The 27,182-nt window shown below is 43.6% G+C and overlaps 1 protein-coding gene across 2 annotated transcripts in view; it reads right to left on the reverse strand.

Annotated features, from left to right (window-relative positions):
• Nucleotides 1–1,168: 1,168 nt before the first annotated feature.
• Nucleotides 1,169–27,182, reverse strand: part of afg1lb (AFG1 like ATPase b) — a 40,425-nt gene continuing 14,411 nt past the window's right edge. For both annotated transcript variants that reach the window (XM_031581114.1, XM_031581115.1), the window contains 6 exons: nucleotides 8,321–8,403; nucleotides 7,920–7,990; nucleotides 7,199–7,299; nucleotides 2,394–2,534; nucleotides 1,990–2,103; nucleotides 1,169–1,882 (listed from right to left, as the gene is read on the reverse strand). In XM_031581114.1, the coding sequence (XP_031436974.1) occupies nucleotides 1,751–1,882; nucleotides 1,990–2,103; nucleotides 2,394–2,534; nucleotides 7,199–7,299; nucleotides 7,920–7,990; nucleotides 8,321–8,403 (642 nt within the window). In that variant the 3' untranslated portion in view covers nucleotides 1,169–1,750. The remainder of the gene's footprint in view (nucleotides 1,883–1,989; nucleotides 2,104–2,393; nucleotides 2,535–7,198; nucleotides 7,300–7,919; nucleotides 7,991–8,320; nucleotides 8,404–27,182) is intronic.

Here is a 27,182-nt window from a genome sequence, read left to right on the forward strand (position 1 = left end):
CTCAGAGGTTCCTTTGTTCTGATGAGAGGAATTCTATCTGTGAGAACGAGAGATGTTAAACTCAGACCTGTCATTTGATGTTTAGGGTAGGACTGAATTAGGAGACCATGTGTTTATGTGAACTCATTCTGGACTGTTGTGTTAAAGTCTGGGTTTGGGGGTCTTAGGTAAACATTCTTATCTCTGGGTAACCAGCACGAGAGGACACAAGATGGGAGTGTTTTCCTGTATGAACTGTGAACATCTTCTGTGAATATAAAATCTGTTACATTTTACCAGAGAAGGCAGTGATGGGTTGAACAGCGTTCTGAAACCACTGCGCTCCTCTCGTAGGAGTGTATGTGGGAACAGCGGTCTGGAACCATTCACTCCTCTTTGCCAGAGTAAAAGTAAATTATTTATTATATTCTTGGTTGTGTGAGTCTTAATTCTGAGGTTAATACAGTCCTGATAAGGGTGAAATAAATCCCTAACACATAGGCAAAGTAGGCCTTCCATGCATTTCAGAATATCAGAGAAGCACCCCTGAGCATGTGTACATGTATGCTTTGAGTGTGTGTTCGTGTGTACACACACTTTGTTTAGCCTGCTACTATTGCATTCCAGGGTGATATTATTATTATCCATTGCGGACTTCAAGCGCGCTAGGAGCCACGCCACGCCCCCATCAACGAAGCTTCAAATTACTTGGCGTCCACATCTCACCCGGTCCCTGAACTGATCAAAATGCGCAACAGCGCCTTTACTTCGTGCAGAGCTTAATGAAAGCTCACCTGTGTCCCAGGATACTGGTGGACTTTTACCGCTGTACCATCGAGAGCATACTCACCGACTGCATCTCAGTGTGGTATGGCGAATGCATCAGACCATAAAGCACCCCAGCGGGTGGTGAAAACGGCCCAATGGTTCACCGGCACCCAATTGCTCACCATTGAAAACCATAAACGTTTCGAGGATGCATCCCACCTTGGAATTTTTGTACTCCCCTCCTATCCGACAGGCGTTACAGGACCCTCCGCTCTCGCACCAGCAGGCTCTGGTGAATATTGTTGAACTCATTATTGCACTGTCTCTTCACTTTTATATTTGCATTTCTCATTCGGCCACAGGCTGAATCTCTCATGTTGGTCAGATTTCTATTAGCCTATTTATATAGTAATACACCAGGTGTAAATATTTAGTTTATACCGTACACACAACACGTATAATACATTCCCTTTTCAAAATATGTCTACCTCACCTCTATGTAGGCCTACAGAATATGTAATATAATATATTATACACGGGGCAGGCTCGGGTTATCCACCTGTCGGTCCAGGTGAAGGATATGGCAAACCCCTCAGGATTCAGTTAACCACACGGGGGCGCTGTTCATCTCCTTATGAAGGCTGCTTTCCTAACATAGAGTTCAGTGTACAAATAAGTGTCAGATGTCCATAATAAGATGTCCATAGTTACAGTAAGAGGGAGTAATCGTTCTTCTTATATTATTAATACATAGACTCTAACTTACTTGCAGGTATTCACACATCATTTCAAGTTCAATTTAATTTAATTTTATTTAATTTAAGAGGTCAGGCTAGAGTCCGAGGTATAATGGCTTCCGTGAATAAGTTGATAACAGAGCCTATAACATAATAGCTTATGTTAGCTCAGTTGGTCATCTTTGCGCAGTTTGGAACATTAGTCAGCAGTTTGGCAAGATGCAGTGTGTGTGTGTGTGTTTGTGTGGGTGTGTGTGTGTAAAGGGTCATGTTGTGCTGCTGCGATCTCCTTGAAGCCAGTACTGTTCCGTCTGCATTTCTGTCAGTCTTGAGATGGTCCTCTGAAATGCAAAGATCTCCTCTTCTCCCGTGAACAAAGAGAGATGTTCACCGGCATCCTGCACACACACATTTAAGACATTTTGTGTAAGTATATTTATGTGTGTGTGTATGTTTGTATGTGTGTGTGTGTGTGTGTGTGTGTTGGGGGGGGCTACTCTCTCACCTGTGTTAGGCCTAGATCATCCAGCAACATGCGGTCTCTCTCCTCATCACCGACCATAGGGCCCTGGTCAAAGAGAGACTCCAGAGGAGCATCGGCAAGGACAACCACCCTCACCTATCAGAGAGACAGACAGAGAGGGAGAGAGAGAGGGAGAGGGATGGAGGAAGAAGGAGAGAGCGAAAAAAAGAGAGAAAGAGAGAGACAAAACAATCGAGACGGCACAGGTTACATTTCTTAAAGTTGTCTATGTGTTGGGAATGTCAGTATGTGTGTGTGTAGCGTGTGTGTGTTTGTCTGATTGCCTTCTGGTTACAGAAGTTATCTATGAGTGTAATGTATGTGCGTCTACATGTGTTTGTGTGTGTGTGTGTGTGAGTGATGTATTTACGTGTGTGTCTGTGTACCTTCTGGTCATAGAAGTTGTCTATGAGTGTCGTGAGCCGACGTGCTTGATCCTTTATCCTCAGAGAGAGTCTTGGAATGTTCCGGATAAAGACAGTGTCAAACACTCGAGAAATCTCCAGGTAGTCGCTGGCACCTACAGGCTATAGTATGAGGGGCCGTGAGGGACATTATTCAGAATACCCTCTCACACACACAACTGAAAAGCTCTCACACACACATATGAAATGCTCTCACACACACTACTGAAAAACTATACTCTCACACACACAACTGAAATGCTCTCACACACACATATGAAATGCTCTCACACACACTACTGAAAAACTATACGCTCACACACACAACTGAAATGCTCTCACACACACATATGAAATGCTCTCACACACACATATGAAAAACTGTACGCTCACACACACACAACTGAAATGCTCTCACACACACATATGAAATGCTCTCACACACACTACTGAAAATCGATACGCTCACACACACAACTGAAATGCTCTCACACACACTACTGAAATGCTCTCACACACACTACTGAAAAGCTTTACGCTCACACACACTACTGAAATGCTCTCACACACACTACTGAAAAGCTCTCACACACACTACTGAAATGCTCTCACACACACTACTGAAAAGCTCTCACACACACATATGAAAAGCTCTCATACACACATATGAAAAGCTCTCATACACACATATGAAAAGCTCTCATACACACATATAAAAAGTTTTCATATGTGTGTATGAGAGCTTTTCATATGTGTGTGTGAGAGCTTTTCAGTAGTGTGTGTGAGAGCATTTCATATGTGTGTGTGAGAGCTTTTCATATGTGTGTGTGAGAGGGTATTCTGAATAATGTCCCTGAATTTCAGTGTAAACGGAAGGCATTTCACTTGAAACGGAAGGTATTTCACTTGAAACGGAAGGTATTTCACTTGAAACGGAAGGTGGAATGGGAAAACGGAATGAGAGCCAATCAGTTCGGCGTGTGTGTGATCTGGAAGCCTAGGGGCGGGAGTTATCAAAAAAATCGAACCAAGATGGCGGCGTCTCGGAGCCTGTTAATGGGAAATATTTGATGTGAATAAAGCTATCTACACGACTTTTTATATGTCTACATCGACTCCGTTAGTTATTCATGTGCTACACCAATGTTGCAAAGTATTGTAGGTCTTAACTGAAGTTTTCAACCATTATTGTTAGGTTGCTGCTAACGCTTAGACCAAAAATTCATTGGAACACATAGTAGCTAGCTAGCCTCGCTGCTAATAAGTATAACGTTATTATGTTCACATGTTCTCATACGACCCCCTCATTGAGGCAGAGGTACTGTTTGCCTCCTGTCTCTGGGCTTTTTCACTGCCGTTTTATGTAAGGTCAGCGATTCTAAATATGTTCTACACATACGTGAAATACATTCCCTATTCAATGGATAGAGAACAACGCTCCCAACATTACTCCATAGCAAATTACTTTGTCGCATGTTTGTTTGTCTGAGTTCGTTAGCAACAGTAACCATGGTTAGAAGCTGTCATCAGAAGGCCAGTAATAGTCAGGTGGCTTACAGTTTTTCTCGATTGATTACATTCAAAAACTGGAACTTATGGCACAATGACCACAACCTGTAACTCATGTGCCAACTCCCTAAACCAATTCTGCTAAACTATAAGCACAATTATCTGCTTTAGACACAGATTTCAATTGTTAACCGCACTTTCTTCAACTGACAACACACAATTATCTGCTTTAGACACAAATTTCAATTGTTAACCACACTTTCTTCAAAACACTAAACACCATCCTCTCTACTTTGCACACTTCATCAATGCCAAAACCTCCTTGTGTTCAGACAGAACACACTGCTATTCAATTGGCAAAACTTCCATTTCCAAGGCTGTTGTGCAATTTGAAATCAAAGCTTTAGCAATATGATGGCCACAGGTTAGCTCCTGGTTTGGAGAACAATTGATGGCAACATTGAAGTGAGAGGTGATCAGAAAGGCAGATGAGTGAGAGTAAGAGGAGGAGGAGGAGGAGGAAGAGGATGAAGAGAAAGAGCAAGAGCAAGAAGGAGAGCCATTATCTCTGATGAGATTCGGGCCACTGTGGTCAACCCTGTGGTCAACCATGGTTTGACCATGCAGGAGGCTGGCCAGAGGGTTCAACCAAATATAAGCCGCTTCTCAGTTGCATCCATTCTCTGGACATTCAGAAGAGGGAATAGGTAAGAAACACTACTATGACAGGAAAACACTAGTTTGAATGCCTTATCAGGAGCATAGTATTCTTGTATTTTCCATTGTACTGTATCTATAAAATTACGTAAACAAATACAAAGTGCAACCATTGATGACCAAGACTAATTCCTAAACATCAATACAGTGAGCCTAGCCACAGTGGACTGTGTTCTAAGGCGGAACACCTTGAGAATAAAGCAGGTGTACAGGGTGCCTTTTGTCAGAAACTCCGACAGTCAAACAGTTATGCTATGACTATATGCAAGTCATATACATTTCCACAACTGATTGCGTCCTATCAGCACTGACACATTACTGTACTGTATTGCAATCCAATCCAATGTTACAGTTTTTCTCGATTGCTTACACACATGAAGCATGCCTCGTTTTCTCAAAACTCTAAACACAAATCCCTAAACCACTCACACAAAAAGCAACAACATTCACAACACTGTGTAGGTCTATTTCTGATAGCACATTGTCAATATTGCCTTGAGCTACAACAGGATGCAGTAGTTTTTTGTCCTTTTTTATTTTACATTTTTCTTTCTTTTTTTTGTTGACTGTACTGGCCTATATCCTATAGTTTGTTCTGTGCAAATCATTTACACATTCATTTGTGTTTGCTGTGATGTATAGGCTACAGCACTTTTGGAAAAAATAAAGAAATATTTTAGTTGTTACTGTATATTTGTGTGTTGTTTTATATTTGCGTAAAAACATTATACAGTTATATTTTACTACAGGAGTAAGCGTATAGTAACATAATGTTCCTGATAAGGCCTTCATACTGGTGTTTTCCCATTTCATAGTAGTGTTTTCCATTGAGCACATCAGTGTTCAATCGATGCTTAGAATGTCTACTCATATAATGGGCTGTGTTTGTCATTAGAAAACAAAGTACCCTTTTGAGGTGACATAACACTGTTTTGAAAGCAAAGTTGCCTTTTGCAGGATGTATAAAGGGTTTTGCATTTTGTGTGAGTGGTTTTGGGATTTGTGTTTAGAGTTTTGAGGAAACGAGGCATGCTTTCAAAAAATGTGTGTTAGCAATTGAGAAAAACTGTAACAACTCGATCGTGACAAGAGTGATAAAAGCATGAAATTTGGCACACAATTAGCTTATATCCTACTAAAAGATATTAGAAGGGGTGCCCAAGTGAAACTGCTAATTTTTTAGTTTTACAGTTTTTCTCAATTGCTTAAACACATTTTTTGAAAGCATGCCTCGTTTTCTCAAAACTCTAAACACAAATCCCAAAACCACTCACACAAAATGCAACAACATTCACAACACTGTGTAGGTCTATTTCTAATACAACATTGTCAATATTGTCTTGAGTTAAGCAGTTATTTACGCATGTTTGTGTTTTCTTGTTTGTTTTAAAACCATATTTGCATTTGTATCTTTTATATGTAATATTTTATTAAAGATTTGCTTCAACATCATTACCATAGCACCAACAAAGGCGCATTACAGTACCAGTAGGCTACCGCAGAAAAACGGTAAAATTGGTGCAGATTGAGCGTGTCTTTTCATCTTTTCCTACATCAAACCTGATCATATGAGGAATGTGCTGTTATAAATTGACAAATGTGACGATGAAAAATGTCAAAAGTCAATAGCATTTGTCGAGCTTATCGAGTACATAGAAGAATGTAGCTATTAAAAAAGGAACTCATATGTTTAAACTTTCTGAGCTGTCCTTGTACATCAAGAGGCTTGAAGATATTGGAGTTAAAAAAACTATAAATAAAACCAAATAAAAACTTTTCATATGTGTGTGAGAGCTTTTCATATGTGTGTATGAGAGCTTTTCATATGTGTGTGTGAGAGCTTTTCATATGTGTGTGTGAGAGCTTTTCAGTAGTGTGTGTGAGAGCATTTCAGTAGTGTGTGTGAGAGCTTTTCATATGTGTGTGTGAGAGCTTTTCACTAGTGTGTGTGAAAGCATTTCAGTAGTGTGTGTGAGAGCTTTTCATATGTGTGTGTGAGAGCTTTTCAGTAGTGTGTGTGAGAGCATTTCATATGTGTGTGTGAGAGCTTTTCAGTTGTGTGTGTGAGAGGGTTTTCTGAATAATGTCCCTCACGGCCCCTCATACTATAGCGTGCACACACACACACACACACACACACACACACACACACACACACACACACACACACACACACACACACACACACACACACACACACACACACACACACACACACACAGAGACACAGAGACACCGAGACACAGACCATGATGTAGCAGCCAATCATGTAATAACTACAGATGTAATGTGATGACATTTCTGACTTAATTATGCAATAACATTTTGCACATAATGTAATATTATGTGATATACATAATGACATTATTGGCTGGTCATTACATTATTATGTGGGTTTAAAATTTTCATTTTTTTAATAACCAGAGATGATAATGTAATGTACACACACACACACACACACACACACACACACACACACACACACACACACACACACACACACACACACCTACAAACTGAAAGACAACATATCAATGGAGCAGCTTTCTTACTCCCCTCACCCTGTCGCACAGCTCCTGAAAAGTACAGTCGGCGATAGAGCCACACGTCCTGCTCAGGTGAAGCTTCCTGCCCAGAACGGTCAGGACCCGGGGCCGCGTAACTATGACAACAGGGCATACACAAACACACACACACACAAACACAAAGTCACTGTATTTGGGCTTTGTTGAATATGTACTTGACGAGAATGCCCAGAAATGTGCATTATTCATATTGAGAGATTGAGGGAAGAAAGAGACAGACAGACACAGATGGAGTTGTGAAGTGTGTGAATCTATGTCGGGTGAGTGTGTGTGTGTTTGTGTTCGTATACATGTGTGTGTAAGTATGTGTGTGTTTGTGTGTGGCCTACTGCAGAACTGAAACATAATTCACCAACAGAAATCACATTAAACACTGATACAATGAAAGCCACTTCAGAGCCTTTCCACGTCCCACACACGCACACACGTGCACACACACACACACACACACACACACACACACACACATACACATACACACACACACACACACACACACACACACACACACATACACACACACACACACACACACACACACACTCGAAACCAAGGACCTTGTGCTAAATAGCTGTGCTCTGCTGTTGTTCAATGAGTATTTGGTCTTTCAGGCAGACAACCCCCCCCCCCTCCCCCCTCTCCCTTTCCCCTTGCCAGATAAAAGAGTGTGCTGATAAAGATGAAGTAAGAAGCATACAGTCATTTTGTCTCTGGGCGAGTTCATGGAACAGATCATTCACAGCCCTCTCCGCTCCAGGTTCACTTGTGCTGTGGAGACAGACAGGAGGGGGACATGAGGGGAGACACAATGGACATGTTTGTTCATATGCAGCTACTGGATGTGTGCTGCACAAGCATCATTGTGGGATGGATTTTGTTGGTGCCTGACAATAGTGTAGGACCCTTGTTTGAGAACATGTACAAATAGTTTATATACATTTGTGTGTGTGTGTGTGTGTGTGTGTGTGTGTGTGTGTGTGTGTGTGTGTGTGTGTGGTGCCTGACAATAGTGTAGGACCCTTGTTTGAGAACATGTACAAATAGTTTATATACATTTGTGTGTGTGTGTGTGTGTGTGTGGGGGGGGGGTATCCTTACAGGTAGTACAGTATTCCTGCTGCAGGCATGTCTCTCTTCCTGTAGTCCACTCCAGAGTCTAAGCAGACTGTATGGCAGTGCTCCTACACACACACACACACACACACACACACACACACACACACACACACACACACACACACACACACACGTTATGAATTCTGTAACAGGATATACAGAGGAACAAAAATGGTTCATTTGCATTGTAATTACGCTTCTTAACTATGCCAGCTTTTCAGGCAATTTTTTAAAAAGCTGTTACGATCTAAAGAAATCATCCAAATGTCCTTTAGTCTAACACTTCTTTACACTTCCATGGTATTCACATATAACAGTACAGTCCAAAGGAAACCTTCAGCTATACATCAAAGGCGCAGTTCTGTAAACCTTTCGACATCTATAGTCGAAAGTATATGATTTGTGACGACGGGCTTATTATCTCTGATCATTTTTCCTGACGTGCAGGAACAACAAGAGTGCTGTCTGTGCGTGGAGGCTCGAGACATGCTCCAGTGAGTTATAAAATCAATTTCAGTTTCCTTTTCTTTTTTTTTTTTTTCTTTCTTTCTTTAGTCCTTCAGTCCGTTCCACCTCCCCTCCATCTTGAACTGGGCATAATTAGCAATCACTACATGGAAGGAGAAAGAGTGATATTCCCTCCATCACCCTGTCCCCCACGTCTTGCCCCCCACCCTCATAATCAACAACCCCCTCACCCCTCCCCTCCCTTCCCCTCCCCATCTCACCCCGATTCTTCGTGCTGTCAACTTTTCTCTTTGGAGCTTGGGGGGGGTTACGCGTCCGAGCCAATTAGCTGAATCACAGGTAATAACAGGCTGCCAAACAGCCAGTGGCGGTGGACAAAAAGAGATAGAGAGAGAGGGAGAGAGATATATAGATAGATAGGTAGAGAGAGTTAGAGAAAGAGATAGAGAGGAGGCCATAGAGAGAGTGAGTGATGGAGAGAAACAGAGAGAAGCATAGGGCAAGAGATAGAGAGGGAAGGAGAGAGAGAGAGGAGAGAGAGGAGAGAGAGGGAGAGAAACGGAGTGGAGGAGGTAAGGAGAGGCAGAAAGAGAGAAAGAAACCAGTTTCTTCATCATCAATCCCTGATAACCTCGTCAACGAGGTCGCCGTGTAAACAGACGCCACGGCAACAACTGTGGCAATCATGTTGCTGCTGCTGTTTGCTGAGCCAGTCCTTGTTTTGGCTTCTTTTCTTGTCTGTGTGCTACTCTGAAACCTCCGGGCCACTCATTAAAGGTGCAGTAGGTAGTTTTACGTTGACAAAAAAAAAGGAAATGCTTCCGAACTTGGAATGATGCTGTAACTGAAAGTGTGATGAATGAACACTGTTCCCCAATATTACTGTATTCTTTAAACACTTTGTTTCTCTGTTTCAGCTCCTCTTGACATGTGTGGGCGCTCTAAAATGTCAACAAATGCAACATAAACATCTCAGACAACATGTACAGAAGATAGAAGATCAATTACTATCTGCTATCATCCTTCAGATATATTATTGTAGGTACAAAATAATTTAATTCTAGGATCATTTTAGGAGGAAAAGGAGGAACAAATGAACACAGTAGATACAAACCATAGACACAGGAATACAGGGACTGGCCATGCCTGTGACGTTGCCACTCACTTACATTACATTAAACAGGACGTTGTGCCCCTAGGGGGGGACCAAGGTAGGACAAGGAAGTGTTTTGCCCCATGTAAGCGAATGGGAGTACATAACTTTAAATAACTACAGAATGGTTGAGTGCCATATGGTCATATAGTTAGTCTGGATTAGCTGTATAGTTCATAAATTGACAAAACACTACAAACATGCTGAGACCCTGACTTCACAGGCACTGATGGTCCAGGTCTTCCTATGTATATGATACAAACACAGAGAAAGAAGGAGAAGGACAGAAAAGAGCTGTGAGGAAGAGAAAGATTCATGGACAGCAGGCTTGGGCATCATCAGAGATCTTCAGTTTAAAATTGAATCGTTATGATTGGATCTCATCGTGATTCAATTCGATCACTATCCTTCAGTCACGACTCAATTCAATCAAGATTGTAGAGTAACGATTGATCATGATTCGTGAGCCACGATTCAATTTCATCATGAACCAATAAGGTAAGACTACCGTGTAAAAGAAACACACTTTGTCACCCTTGTACTTTATCCACACGCTGAATGTGTGTTCATTAAATTAAAAATAAATTGCATTTGATTTATTACTAAATTACAAATTCGATTTATGATGTCAATGTGATTCCACAATGAATCCCAGTACTGGGCATAGTATGACGACATGCAGCTGAATTGATTGCACCCAACCCCCAATAGGCATGATATGAGGTTAAAGGATTGCAGTGAGCACCATTCAGAGGGGGAAATCAGCAATCACACACCATCAGTTCAAAACAACTCCATCCGCAAACCCCCGAAAAAATGAGCATGTGTTATCAGCCTTAAAGCTCTCTGGCACTACGTGTGTGAGTGTGCGTGAGAGAGAAGAGGTGAAAGTGTTAAAGGAAGCACCATTACGGACACAACTGTGGAATCTATCATCTATCCTCATTGTCTACTAAAAAGAGAAGAGCGAAAAAACGAGATAGTATCAGAAGACAAAAAATTGCGAAAAGGGAGAGAAAGGTAGAAACACAGAGAGAGATAGAGGGAGAGAGAGGAAGAACACAGAGAGAGACGGAGGGAGAGAGCGATAGAGGGAGAGCACAATCAGTCCCTAGGCCGTGATGGGAGGATATTTCTAATCAGGGGGTGATATGGCCGCTCTCGTTGATCATTACGTGATTATGGCCTTTTGATAGATTCGTTAGGAACGCAAACCTCTCATCACTTCCTCCTGTTCTCCATCTCGTCTCTCATTTCCTTAAACTCTCCCTCTATCCATCTCTCTTGCACACATTTGCAATTTTCACAGATCATCCGTCCATCAGACCTGCCATCTACCGGACACACCCCCTCCTATTACTTCTGATAAAAGCATCTGTCAAATAACTTCACATAGGGACCCGTTATCAAGGTGTAAGATTGAAAGTTTTAATAGAAAATAGCTTGATTTAAATTACTGCAGCTTGGGTCAGTCTCATGCATATTGCATTTATATACACTACCATTCAAAAGTTTGGGATCACTTAGAAATGTCCTTATTTTTCAAAGAAAAGCACTGTTTTTTTCAATGAAGATAACATTAAATGAATCAGAAATACACTCTATAAATGTGGTAAATTACTATTCTAGGTGGAAACGTCTGGTTTTTAATGAAATATCTACATAGGAGGCCCATTTCCCGCAACTATCACTCCAGTGTTCTAATGGTACATTGCGTTTGCTAATCGCCTTAGAAGACTACCGGATGATTAGAAAACCCTTGAAAACCCTTGTGCAATTATGTTAGCACAGCTGAAAACTGTTTTGCTGGTGAGAGAAGCTTTAGCATCACATTTGTGGGTTCGATTATACTCTCAAAATGGCCAGAAAAAGAGAACTTTCATGTGAAACTCGCCAGTCTATTCTTGTTCTTAGAAATGAAGACGATTCCATGCGAAAAATGGCGAAGAAACTGAACATTTCCTACAACGGTGTGTACTTCAGAGAACAGCACAAACGGGCTCTAACAGAGTAGAAAGAGAAGTGGGAGGCCCTGGTGCACAACTCAGCAAGAAGACAAGTATATTACAGTCTCTAGTTTGAGAAATAGACGCCTCACAGGTCCTCAACTGGCAGCTTCTTTAAATATTACCCGCAAAACGCCAGTGTCAACGTCTACAGTGAAGAGGCGACTGGGATGCTGGCCTGATGAGTGACAAAGAAAAAGCCATATCTGATACTGGCCAATAAAAAGAAAAGATTATTATGGGCAAAAGAACACATTGGACAGAGGAAGATTGGAAAAAAGTGTTATGGACAGACGAATCAAAGTTTGAGGTGTTTGGATCACACAGAAGAACATTTGTGAGACGCAGAATAGGTGAAAAGATGCTGGAAGAGTGCCTGACGCCATCTGTCAAGCATAGGTAATTGAACAGGTAGCTTGAATTTCCTGCTGGGCATTGCTGCCTGACGCACCTCCTCCGGTGCCTGTGGATCAGCTGCAGGGTCGTCAGCCAGGAACCACCATTCACAGACGTTTCGCTCCTTTAATCCTGGAACGTCTCCTGGTGGCGGAGCAGTGACGGGGACGTCTCCCTGTCACCCCCTGCAGCTGGTATCTAGGTTAGGTGCTCTTTCCCCAGCCCTTTCCCCTCCTCCTTAGCCACAGCCAAAAGCTGCCCTTCTCTGCCTCTTCCGCCAGCTCTTTTGTTGCTTTCTTAAGCTTTCCTCCTGTCACGCCTGCGTCCCTTAGTAGGCGTGTGGTTGACTGCCCCACAAAGCCTCGGCATCCAACCTCCACTGGGTAGATGGTGGTCTTCCAGCCAGCCTCCCTGCACTCCGCAGCCAGGTCCGAGTACTTGGTCTTCTTTCGTTCGAAAGCGGCCTCGATTCCCTCCTCCCATGGTACTGTGAGCTCAATGAGGAGTGCAGTTTTTGCCTTGGTGGACCACACCACTATGTCAGGTCGGAGAGACGTGGTGGTGATTTCGCTGGGGAACTGGAGCTGCCTGCCAAGATCTACTCGCATGTTCCACTCCTGGTCGGAGGAAAAGAGCTTTGGTGTTGCTTTTGGCCTGGTGCTTCTTCTTTCTCCGCCCTCCCTGACAAAGTTGATGTGGTGTTCCGTTGGTGGGAGACATCCCCTGCTTTCCCGTCTGCGCCCTTCCAGTACCTCAGCTAGCTTTGTCAGGACCTGGTCATGGCGCCATCTGTAGCGTCCCTGCGAAAGCGCGATCTTACAGCCCGACAAGATGTGCCGGAGGCTTGCGTTGGGAGTGTTACAGAGTGGGCAGACTTCCTCGTTTCCGAACCACTGGTGGAGGTTCCGAGGACAGGGAAGCGTGTCATACGTTGACCTGATGAGGAAGCCAAGCCTCGCTTGAGGGATCTTCCACAAGTCTGACCAACTGATCTTCCGGTCGACAACCCCCTCCCAGGTTGTCCAGCTTCCTTGTCGGCTCTGGGACACAGCCTTGATCTTATAGCGCTCTTCCTCCGTCCTTATCACCTCTGACACCACCATCTCCTTTCTCTCTTTCCGGTTGGCCTTAGACCAAAAACGTGGTGCCTCTCCCCAGCCTAGTCCTGCCCTTCCTGCCTGGACCCTGCCCACGATTTCTTGGTGTTGCAGCCTGCCAACTGCTCGGTCGACTTCAGTTTGGGCGTCCCACTTCCTGCCAGTACGGACCTTGACGCCTGCGTTTCTAACTGACTGATCGGTGGACTCTCTTAATTCAAGAAGCAGCCTGGTCTTTTCCTGCTTGTAGCCCAAACTGATGGATTGTAGTGGCAGCTGCAAGGTGTTCTTCCCAAAGAGGCCAGTGTCAGAGAAGCACCTTGGTAGCCCCAGCCACTTTCGGATGAATGAGTTGGCTTTCCCATCCATCTTGGTTGTTGTAGATGAGGGAATCTCACTCATCTTCAGTGGCCACATTATCCTTCTGTAGAGTGTGAACTGGTAGATCCACACCTTGTACTTCCCCGGGAGCTGGCTTTGGTCGATCTTTGCCAGGCCATCTGAGAGTTGTTTCAACACAGCTCTACCCATTTGCTTGTCGGAGAGCTCTGATGTGTACTCTCTACCTAGGCTTCTGATGGGATGCTCAGACAGAAGTGGGATTCTCTCGCCCCCTGCGATAAAGATGGTGCTGTCATTTCTGACTCCCCTTCTGAGGGACAGGCTGCGGGACTTGGCAGGCTTGATTTTCATTCTTGCCCAGGACATCAGCTCGTCCATCCTTTTCAGCAGTCTAGATGTGCAGGGTGCTGTCTGAAGGAGGCTTGTGACATCGTCCATGTAGCTCCTCAGTGGAGGTAGCTTCTGTCCGGATGGTAGTTTAATCCCTCCCACAGTCTGTCTTGCTCCGATGAGGATGATCTCGAAGGCTGCCACAAACAGAATGGGAGAAATGGCACACCCCATGGCGATTCCCACCTCTAGTTGTTGCCACCCGGTGATGAAGTCCTGTAGGGCAAAGCACATCTGCAGATCCTTGAAATAGTTTGCCACCAAGTTCTTAATACAGGAGGGCACGTGGAAAAACTCCATGGCATAGCTGATCAGCTGATGTGGCACTGACCCATAGGCGTTGGCGAGGTCGAGCCAGATGACATGCAGGTCCGTCTTCTCGCGCTTGGCCTTTTGGATCTGTTCCCAGATCATCGAAGAGTGTTCTACACAGCCTGGGAAGCCTGGGACCCCTGCTTTCTGGCAGCTGGTGTCAATGTAGTTGTTCTCCATCAGGTAGTTGGTCATCCTTTTGGCCAGCACAGAGAAGAAGATCTTCCCTTCCACGTTGAGCAGGGCGATGCTCCTAAATTGGCCGATGTTTTTGGAGTTCTCTTCTTTGGGGATGAAGACTGCTACCGCTCTTTGCCACTCAGACGGAATGCTTCGCTTTTTCCAGACAGTTCTCATGAGGTACCATAGCAGCTCTAGCACCTTGGGGCAGTTATTATAGAGCTTGTAGGGTACTCCATTGGGACCCGGTGCTGATGAAGACCTTGCCTTCTCCACGACGTGCCTGACTTCGCTGAGCTTGGGGGGCATGATGTTGAACTTAGAGGTTGGTGGTGTAGGCCGTGGTACATACCCAGGTGTTCCTAGTGGGACGTTCCTTGCAGGATCGCTATACTGTTTCCTGACATGCTGCTCAAGCTGCTCGTTAGTGATTTCCAGCTTCCCACTCTTTTTCTCTTCCAGCAGCTGTCTGGCGTGCTTGAAGGGGTCTTTGAAGAAGTTGGCTCTTTCCTTTTCTTTCCGGTTCCGGCGCTTACGGATGCGCTCAGCTCTGCGAAGAAGGGCCAATCTCTGCCTGACCTCCCCCCACAGTGCCTTCAGGCCCTCTTTCTCTGCCTGAGTTGCTTTCCTCCAGTTCTTACGGAGTTGTCGTCGTCTTCCTTTTCTCTCCTTCCTTGGTAATGTGATGGTCTGGGCCTGCTTTGGTGCTGGTGAAGTGGGAGATTGGTACAAGGTAAAAGGGATTTTAAATAAGGAAGGCTATCACTCCATTTTGCAACACCATGCCATATCCTGTGTACAGCGCTTGATTGGAGCCAATTTCGTCCTACAACAGGACAATGACCCAAAGCACCTCCAAATTATGCAAGAAATATTTAGGGAAGAAGCAGGCAGCTGGTATGCTGTCTGTAATAGAGTGGCCAGCGCAGTCACCAGATCTCAACCCCATTGAGCTGTTGTGGGAGCAGCTTGACCGTATGGTACGCAAGAAGTGCCCATCAAGCAAATCCTTGTGGGAGGTGCTTCAGGAAGCGTGGGGTGAAATTTCTACAGATTACCTCAACAAATTAACAGCTAGAATGCCAAAGGTCTGCAATGCTGTAATTGCTGCAAATGGAGCATTCTTTGACGAAAGCAAAGTTTGAAAAACAAAATTAATATTTCAAATAGAAATCATTATTTCTAACCTTGTCAATGTCTTGACTATATTTTCTATTCATTTTGCAACTCATTTCATAAATAAAAGTGTGAGTTTTCATGGAAAACACGAAATTATCTGGGTGACCCCAAACTTTTGAACGGTAGTGTATCTTCATTATATAACAAGCAGATGTATAAAGACACAGACCAGCTGGTCTACTGTTGGGTCGCATGTTTTTATTTTTCCTGAAATGTACATGCTTTTGTGATTATCTTTAACTTGTGATTAAAACATATATTACTTTACTTTCTTCACACCTTAATGTAATGTCATTACGCATCTGATACATCTATGATAATGGCCTATTTGCCTAACACAGACCAGTTTGTACTAAACGTTTTACTGGAGTACAATTGACCAGTACCAGAGTACCAGAGTACCAGAGTACCAGACCAAAAGTCCAATGAATTTAGTCTCAAATGATTCTATGGTTTGGAATCCTTTCTCACTCCATCCATCTCACTTGAGCAGCACAGGCCAACAGGATATTCTACATCCTTGTTAGCATTTCGGCTTTGCGGCGTAAATAAAGTATGCAGACAGCGACTCTCCTGCTCTCTTCTTCCTCACCACCATCGCTCTGATGATGGTGATAATCATCATCATGATAATACCTGTGTTATATATTGAGATAATCGTGCTCACTGAGTGAACAGGCCTTGGGTCAGTTTTGGCCCGTCATTATCCCTCATCTGTGACTCGCTTTGGGATTAAAGCACTGACCCACCATCAGCAATCAGGGAACTAGCATCATCATGACTCTACCAAGCAGACAGATTGCAATAACAAAAGGGTCCTTCAGGAACACATTATTCTAACCCTGCTTCATAAGACTGACATAACCATCCAGAGACCTCATGCCTCTGTCATGCAGACGGACTGCATTAAAACAAGGGTCCTTCGGGAACACTTTATTCTAAGCCTGCTTCATAAGACGGACATAACCATGATTCATGACATGCAGGGACACTGCACTAAAACATGGCTCAGTCCTCCACAGACTTCAGTGCTGACCCCGGGCAAAGGGTCAAGCGTGAAATGCAAGTTCTTCTCTGGGGAAAAAAAATAACACTTAGCTAAGTTGTGCTTTATGACACGTGAGGGGAGACACGACAGCATACGTCCACATTGGAGACGTAGAAATCACTGCATCCTTCACGACATTTTCATCTGAAATAAGGTGTAAAACTGGCCCAGGCTAATAGCTAAGGGAATAACACCATAGTGGTGGTCACCTGATACCGAGTCAGACCCTAGTGAAGGATAGTTTGGAGAGGAGGAATGTAACTAGGCCCTTGTTATAATAGAGGTACTTGCCACAAACATGTCCCTTAATATGAGATTTCCTTTAATGGGAAACATCAATGATAAAAAAAAAAAAAAAAAATGTGAATGATCAACAAATGTTCTAAAATGCTATAAAGGTTTATTTTAGTTCAAACGATAAGGTGATGTAGATTTACTTGTAGCAGAAAGTACAAAATGTTAGTGAGCTTTGACAAACTTCGCCACAATTGCAGACGCTCAACTGCAGAGCGAGTCTGCTCTAAGACCAAGATCTTTAAAAGAGTTACGCTCTCTAGCTCTAGTTACGATTTGGTCTCGCTCAAATTACAATGTTGTGATAAAACACTCTCTCTCACACACACACACACACACACACACACACACACACACACACACACACACACACACACACACACAAACTCTCTCTATCTATCTGTCTCTCACTCCAACACTCTCCTGAGAACTTCCATTGCAGACAGGTTTTTTTTTTCCCCCTCTCTCTTTCTGTTCCAGAAGTCATTGAGTAGCTGTTGTATGTCAATGGTCCAGACCTTTCCTGGACAGCAATTTAGCCAGAAAGAGAGAGAGAAAAAAAGTGTGGCTTCTCTCTCTCTCTCTCTCTCTCTCTCCCCCTCCCTCTCTCTAAATTTTTCAAAGAGGGCCTTCCATTGAGTGTTCACAAAAGGCGACGTTAGCTGAGACCAAGCCTGATGAGTCCCTCTCCCTCATTAGGCTGGCGAAACCATCTCTACCTCGTCTTCTTTCCCTCCCTCTTTCTCTTTCTTTTCCACCCCTCTTTTTTTGTTGTCGGGGAGAGAAGTGACCAAAAAAAAACAGCCTCAAAAGAACACAGGGGTAGGAGGGGGGTGGTGGTAGAAAGGGGTAGTTAAGCTGAAAGAGGAGAGTGGTGTATGTGTGTGTGAGAGAAAGTATGTGTGTGTGTGTGTGTGTGAGAGAGAGAGAGAGAGACAAAGTGTGTGTGGAGGGGGGAGTCCGTTGTGTATTCATCTGTGTGTGTCTTATAGCTACTCTGGTGGTAGAGAAGAGAATGGAGAAAGAGAGCGAAGGGGGGGATGAATTGTAAGGAAAGTGGAGAGAGAGAAGGGGGGGATGAATTGTAAGAAAAGTAGAGAGAGAGGGAGAGAGGAAAAGACAGCTTAAAACAGTGCCTTTCTGGAGCGCAGTACTGGGTGACTCCTCTCACTTCAAAGTAGTTTTGTGAGTGAGTGTGTGTTTGGGGGGTGGTATTGGCTTTCTTCGGTCAATGCTTTCAGAGATTAGGGGACTAGTATGTGTGTGTGTGTGTAAGAGAGAGTGTGTGTGTAGGGAGGCGGGCAACAATGTGAACACACTAATTACACCTAATTATATATTCCCTCTCCTCGCCATCGCCTTCGGCCAGAAAAGGGGTTTGGTTCACGCAACATACCCACAACGTTCCTAAAACATTCCCATCACCCGCTCGTGACCTCAGCCTTTGTTTTTTGGGAGGAACATCTTTACAGGGTTTGTCCTTGTGTCTCTGGAGTACCAGGACCTCCCAGGTACCTCCTCCAGGGGACCCCCTATCGTGAACCCCTCTCTGCCCAACATGGTGACTCCTGTGGGGGCAAGCTGGCCTCTGCACCTGGGTCTCCACTCTGGAGCCACCCCCTTGTTTAACTACTGTTTGAAGAATAAGACATACTGGTACTCATACTTCAGAAGACTCCAGGCCAATGCCTTGATAGAACCCAGAAAAGTTATAACAGTGCATTTACAAGTAATAAATAGTAGCATTTCCTGTGCCAGTATGTCGGATTACCTGTTAACCCCTACTGTGAAGTCTCACTAGTAACAACATGGACTGAAGTACAAATACACTGGAGAAGCCTAAACACACCCAGAATGAAGAGCATCCCTAAATGCAAGCCAATGTGGCCACGCTGGCTGGCTAACTCCACATGAGAAACACTGGGAATGCTGGGAATGCCGGTGCACGCCTGGGGAGTTCTGGCTTAAACTCATACAATCTCCCTAAAACTGGAGCCCTAGCAGACGGATATGGTGCAAAACATGGCAAAGAGAAAACAACTTCATATGGAGCACATTTAGCTTTTTACTCATGTCACAGACATCCCCTTTCTTGGAAATGGACAGTGAGAGGGACAGATTCTCTCTCACTCTCTCTCCCTCTTCCTCTCTCCATCTTTCTTGTGGTCTACTTACACCTTTCTGTCTGTCTCTGTCCCCCTGCTTGTCTATGTCTTTGATAAGACTCTAAAATGGGACTGGACTATGTGAGGGTCCGACTAACTGGCTCTCTCTTCTTTTCACGCCTGCTTCCTGTCTTTCTACCTCCCTCCCTTTTTCTCTCAATCTCTCTTCCTCTCTTCTTCTCTCAATCTCTCTCCCTCTTAGTCAGGTAGAACCCCAGGATAGGTGTGACATAAGGTACGAATGCAATTTTTTTGCATAAATTGATAGTTTAGGGGTTGTAGACTCAGAATCTGACGGGTGCCGCTCCGGCACCCTTGAGCATTTTTTTTTTAAATGACATAATCTGCCACGCCACCTTTTTTGAAAAAAATAACTAGATGCACATTACTGTATAAACCCATCATGTGTGGTATCAAATGAAAGCTCTTCTCATACAGAAAACGACTATGCCAATACAAAATGCTAAAAATGATTTCAAGTCCCTCCAGAGAACAGAATATCTGTAAAGTCCGGTTAGGTCACACCGCTGAAATGGTAGGCTGAGCATCTTCGTTTTTAGACAATTCATGTTAACAAATTGTCTCAACCCTCAACAATTAATGAAATAGACAAAGTTATAGGGAGCAAAGTAGTACTTTCTCACAGATTCTGAAAGCAACTATATACAGAACATTTTGCCGGGCTGGCCTTGTACACATCACAAACATCAAATGTCTCTCTAAAAAACATTCATTCAATCAGACATTTACATCCTCTATTATCCAACCAAACAGGGATACATCATCAGTACACACGGGAGGTGTTTTTTTGTCAGCAGCTCTCCACAGAAGGACAAGCAGCCGTGCACGCTTGATGTGTTCCACTGCACATTCTCTTGTTGGAGGAAGACTCTTTATTTTAGGAGGATCTCTTCTCTTGGTGAATAGCATGTATCTCAAGTAGAGGCAAGAAAGGAAATCCATTCATCAGCTTCTACATCTGTAAAAATCTTCAAATCAAGATCCCTCTTGAGCATCAAATTGATTGCTGAGGTTTTCCCTTTGCTATATGGATGACACACTGTCACAACCAGGCAATGCATGAACAGCCAACAAATCACAAGATTTGTCTCCTAATTTTGCAGCCGTAGCATTGATGTCAATGACTTTGTTGTTATATTTACGCATGGAGATTTGCGCATTAGGCTTGTAAAGCCAAATAAAAAACATAAGGAGGACCAAATTATCAGTGTCATCAGCCAACATTTGAATGTGCTTCTTCTGAGGCAACATCTCCAAAAGATAACTGATTACTTTAACATCAGCCTCTTCATGATTGTATGCACTGTTGTCTCCAATTAACCACACATATGGATTGGTTTTGTCTGCATCACACAAATACTGGATCAGTGCCGCTTTGTTTTTCTCACTTTTCATAATGACATCTAGGGTGTCATGTTGGAACTCAAAAGATACTGTCTTGGTGTTGTGCCCTTAGCCCGTCTCTGACGTCCATGTGATTTAACGGAGTGTTCTTCATACCGATCAAATACAATGTAGGTGTCGTGGGATCTGTCAAATGACTTCAAGAAGTTATCGGCAAAGGTCTTCAGTGTTGTGTTTTTGGGCCACAGGGTGTGGTAAATGGCCTCGTTACCATCTACAATTTCAAGCTCTACTGGATGCAGTGGAGTTGTAGAGGTAGGCACTGCCAGCTTTTCTACAAGTACAGCTGAACGGTGAACTGAATTTGATATTATTCATCTCTTATTTGGATAAACGAGGAATGATAATTCCAGTAGATGGTTGACCTTGGTTTTTCTGAAATATTCATTGTTATGGGTAAATTCAACTGCCATTGAGTGAGTTTCTTTGCAGCCATTTGGTGTGTACACCTGTAGATCAAAATGATCACACCATGCACTGATCAATCCTCCATGCATTAGGCTATATGGTAATTCCATAATTTATTTAATTTAATACAAAACATGACTTAGAGGTGTAAGCTATTGTGCGGCAAAAAGGAACGTAATCCGACCTTGAAGGTCACTTTGGAAAAGGTATTTTGTTCTCTGGAGAGTCTACAACCTCTAAACTATCAATTTATGCAAAAAAAATGCATTCGTACCTTCCGTCACACTTATGCCCACATTCCACAAAGTTCTACCTGACTATCTCTTTTTCTCTCAATCTCTCCCTCTTTTTCTCTCAATCTCCCTCCTACTCTTTTGCTCTCAATCTCTCTCCTTCTCTTTTTCTCTCAATCTCTCTCCCTCTCTGTTTCTATCTCTGCTTGGACTGAAGTGGTTTCTTGTGTTAGTGTCCATGAAACTATCCAAAATCACACGACTGAAAAAAAAAGACACAGAGGGGGAAAAAAGACGCTCCAACCTGAACTTTTCAAAAATACATAATAAATAATGTTGAACCTCTTCAGCATGGATGGTCCTTCTGCAGGGGCCCGAGAGGCCGTTTCTAGTGCTCAGGAAGGTTGCTTTCACATCCCCTACCATGACAACTAAGCTGAAGATCACTGTGACTCGTCCCCACTGGCAGCAAAGCAGATGCATTTAAAAAAAGCAGGGTACATAAGGGTGACATGAGGCCCTACCACAGTGCCCCTAATCAGCCAGGAGAAACGGCTGGAAAAGGAAAACACCAAATGCACCGGAAATTTGTGTGTGTGTGTATATGTGTGTGTGTGTGTGTGTGTGAGAGTGTATGCATGAGCATATGTATCTGTGTAGGAGTGTGCGCATGTGTGTCTGTGTAAGAGTGTGTATATGTGTGTGTGTGAAAATTAGGGCTGTCAAAATTAACGCGTTAATCTATGAGATTATTGTGGCCGAGATTAATGCGATAAAATATTTTAACGCAGTTAATGCAACTTTGTTTACTTCCGGTGTGCGTTTACCCCTGACCCCTGACACGAAACCGCTGCATGCCTAGAGTCAGTTAGATAGGAGAGACCGAGACGGTAGTTGAAGATGGAGAGAGCTGAGGGATTGTTGGGCGGAAAGTTTCTGTTTAAGAGGCAAAATGACGTAAACAAACGACAAAACTAAAGTTGTATGCAGCATTTGTCAAGCTGAATTTAGCTATCACAGAAGCAGCTTGTCTTTAAGTCATCACCTTAATGCAAAACACCCGACAGAAAGCAGTCCCAGGTTAGATGGTCGCCAACCCACACTCCACGACTTCTCTAGGAAAATGACTAGACGAGTCCGTGAAAAGGTTACCAACACTTTAGCAGTTTGGGTTGCCGGTGACTGTCAGTGGGCTGACTGAGGTGATTCGAATTGCTTCAGGGGACAATTCTTACGATTTACCGCTGAGTGGCACCATTGTGTCTCGCATATATTCCTTGTATGATGGCGAGAGAGCACGGTAAATTCAACTCCTCGAGCAAGCTGCCAGCGTCGCCCTTACTGGTGACCACTGGACGTCAGTCAGCAATGACAATTACCGGGGTGTCACAGCTCATTTTATTGACAATGTATGGAAATTGAGATCTTTTGCATTGGAAGTAAAAAAAACTGAGGCGCGACATACAGCGGAGAACTGTAGAAGAAAAACAAACTTTTAATCGCGATTAATCTAGATTAATGAATTAAAAAATGTGAGATTAATTAGTTCATTTTTTTTTATCTATTGACAGCCCTAGTGAAAATCCTTCAACAGATGTAAACCACTGTGTAGATCTAAGGCCTATTTGTAAAGATGCCCCAGCGAGTCTGGTGGCTCTGGGCCTGTGTCTGCCCTTTAGAGAGGGTGTTATGTATGCATTGCACCTGTAGAGGGCAGTAATGAAACATCTTGCTGGGCTCCCAGTCTGAGAGTGCCACCTCAGTCTTATTACTAAATATTATCAAACAACAGGAGAAGAAGCCTGATAGATCGGTACGTGTGCACATATATGTATGTATAGCAGGAAAGAGGAAAAAGATCAAATAAAACCGGTGATTCATTTTCTAGGCAAGGTTGGATGTGTTTGGCAGAATGAGTGTGTGTGTGTGTGTGTGTTAGAGATGGAAATATTAGCATGGCTAAAGTTAAGTTAAGATATGTAAGCAGCCACATATGTACTGTATGTGTCTTTTTATAAGACAAAGAGAGAGAAAGAAGAAGTCAAGTCATGTCACATTTATTTACAGTGGGGAAAATAAGTATTTGAACCCCTGCCGATTTCGCAGGTTTGGCCACTTGCAAAGAAATGTGTGATCTATAATTGTAATAGTAGGTGTATTTTAACAGTGAGAAACAGAATATCAACAAAAAAATCTAGAAAACTGCATTTTATAACATTTATGACTTAATTTGCATTTGATGCAGAAAATAAGTATTTGAACCCCTAGCAAAACATGACTTAGTACTTGGTGGAATAACCCTGGTTGGCAAGCACAGACGTCAGACTTTTCTTGTAGTTGGTCACCAGGTTTACACACATCTCAGGAGGGATTTTGGTCCACTCTTCTTTGCAGATCCTCTCCAAATCCTTAAGCTTGCGTTTTCAATGGGAGGGAATGAGGGAATGAGGTTCAAGCCCAATATTCCACATTACATGGCCCCATCCATAGTCCCCTCGATGCAGTGGAGTCGTCCTGTACCCTTGGCAGAGAAACAGCCCCAAAGCATAATGTTTCCACCTCCATGCTTGACGGTGGGGATGGTGTCATATTCAGCATTCTTCCCCCTCCAAACGCGGCAAGTCAAGTTGATGCCAAAGAGCTTGATTTTGGTCTCATCTGACCACATCCTGTCTCCCAATCCTCCTTAGAATCATTCAAGTGTTCATTGGCAAACTTCAGACGGCCCTGTACATGTGCTTCCTTGAGCAGGGGGACCTTGCGAGTTCTGCAGTACTTCAAACCATTACGGCGTAGTGTGTTGCCAATGGTTTTCTTGGTGACTGTGGTCCCAGCTGCCTTGAGATCATTCACAAGCTCTCCCTGTGTAGTTCTGGGGTTATTCTGCACCTTTGGGATGATCACCGATACCGCACGAGGGGATATCTTGCATGGAGCCTCAGACCTAGAGCGATGGACAGTTGTTTGGTGTTGCTTCCATTTACGAATAATCGCACCAATAGTTGTCTGCTTCTCACCAAGCTGCTTGCCGATGGTTTTGTAACCCATTCCAGCCTTGTGCAGGTCTACAATCTTATCTCTGATGTCCTTGGTCAACTCTTTGGTCTTGCCCATGGTGGTGAGGTTGAAGGTGTGAAGTATGATTATTTGGACAGGTTTCTTTTATACACGTCACCAGTTGAGATCAGGTGTACCTTGTTAAGCCTAATGAGGACTAATCTGTGTGCTTCTTGGGCACATAACTGGTCATTGGGAGCCAGAATTCTTGCTGTTTGCTTGGGGGTTCAAATACTTATTTTCTGCATCTAATACAAATAAAGTCAAAAATGTTATAAAATGCAGTTTTCTGGATTTGTTTGTTGATATTCTATTTCTCACTGTTAAAATATACCTACCATTACAATTATAGATCACACATTTCTTTGCAAGTGGCCAAACTTGCGAAATCGGCAGGGGGTCAAATACTTATTTTCCCCACTGTATATATTCATATTTAAAAACACCAGGAGAGGAGAGGAGGAGGAGGAGGAGGAGGAGGAGGAGGAGAAGAAGAAAAAAAGAAAAAAGAAATGAAGCAAGGGGGTGGAGACAAGCAGGTGAATAAGGAGGAGTCCTTGCAAATCAAAAGTTAATTGAACAGTGAAGACGTCAATGTCTGGGGGATTAACCCCTAAAACAGAAGAGAGAAGGTCACAGAGGTCCCAACTCTTTGTCAGACACACACACTCCCACACACACTCTTTCTCTCTCTCGCACACACACATACACACACACACACACTCACACTCTCACTCAGTCACCCTTACACACACACAAACACAAAACATGCTGAGGTTGAGACACATAGGGCCATCCCAAACACCCTTATTTGGGTCAGGCATCATTGAGGACAGCCTAAAACCAGATGTCCAAACAAAAGGAGAGCTGGGGGCTGGGCAGGGGTCTTGAGAGAAGAGGACCTCAGAGCTCTGATCAGGCTAGACTGCATGGGGGCGCGGAGGACGACAGGGGGTTGGGAGGGGGCGCGGAGGACGGGGACGGGGGTGTGGGGGGGTGGTGGCTCAGAGAACCACAGGTTCTCGCAGACCACAATCGCTGACCCAGAAAGTTCCTGTACAGCCCACCTGTGTGAAAAAAAACATCTCCCCCTGAGGGAGGCCAGTGGTGATTACACACCGGTCATTATGCCCTTAAGTGCTCCTGGTGCTTTACTGGTAGCGCAAGGGGCTAACAACACCACGGTTTCATATCCCCAAAGCTTTTTTAAAAAAAAATGTTTTTTTTTAAATGTTAAATTGGTTTCAAACTTAAGGTTTTTATTCACTTCAAGACCCTCAAAATCCAGCAATCTGAAATGGGGTAGCGGGCTCGTTTCCTATTGTTTCCTGTATGTTTTTATTAGTTTGTGAAGTGGATCTACTTCCGTTCCGTTAATGAATCTGTTTCATCATCTGATAAAGCATATGTTTATTGGGGGGGGGGGGGGGGTTGAGGTCCACTGTATCCACAGCAGGCTCACTAACTAACTGCTATACTGAGCCGTACGCGTGTAACCTGCGTTGTGCAGACAAGCACAGTCTCGCAACAGACTCAAACTCGCACATGGGAGGCAGGCGTGCTAGCGAGGAGTCTAAAACCCACAGGTGCTAGCATCTGTCACTATAGTGACCAGATGCTAACAGACCAAATGTGGGACGACTATTAAGTCTGTGTGGGACAATTTGGGACACCACCTTCCATGTGACCATGTTATAACATCATTAAACATTTGTAACCCGCCTTTCGGCTCATAAACACCTTTACTTTGTCCTCTAGTCGATTCCACAGGACATCAGTTAAGACATAGAAGATATCACAGTGCTGTTTGTCAAGCCAAAGGCACATCTGCACAGCTCTGATGATGACTAGCGTTACACATGCGTCATTAGAGTAACGCTCTAATATTCAGCCTGTGTGTGTCTCTAAAACAGCAGAGGGATCAATGGACCTCATTCTTGAACGCAGTTAAGAAAAAGTTAAGAAGAAATGTCTTCTTAACTCCACTTACGAAGTTCCAGGGACCATTCTGGCATTCGTTCTTAGCTAAGAACAGGATTTAAGAACGCGGAAAAGCAGTCGTAGATAGGCCAGATTGGACTGTGCCCATGTGTTTAAGGGCTGAATTTGTGAGAAAGCATTGGTGATTGCGTTCACATCAATTCTACAGACATCATCGGATTTAAATAATTATAACAATAATAAATACGAGAATATTTGTATCATTAATAATTACTTTTCACATTTATGGTCATGATTCTACGAGGCATATTGAAGTCTTAAAATAAATAAAAGCACTACACGAACACTGCAAATGGCATTAAATAAATAAAGCACTTAACTCAAATCGTGTGGATATAGCCATAGTGGAATAGAATGGACACATATACATTCTGCAACAGTACCTCCATCTCTGCACCGGTGAAGTTAGGTCTGCGTTTACTGGCTGGTGCATCACCGGTGTTCGCGTTCCGCTTTGACATGATTTTGATCATCTCAAGTTTTTTTCGAGTTGCCTGTGGATTCTGTGTGCACACATGAATCTGGCTGGGATCTTTCTTAGGGTTGGTCTTACGAAGTTTCTTAAGAAGATATTTAAGAAGAATGAGGTCCAATGTTTCTCAGTTTACAATTACAGATTTTTACCATTGTATTTCCGGTGTCTGTGTCTGTATGCATATGTGTGTTTGTGTGAATGTGAAAGGGGTGTGT

This window comes from Clupea harengus, chromosome 15, assembly GCF_900700415.2.
Source record: "Clupea harengus chromosome 15, Ch_v2.0.2, whole genome shotgun sequence".
NCBI lineage: Eukaryota > Metazoa > Chordata > Actinopteri > Clupeiformes > Clupeidae > Clupea > Clupea harengus.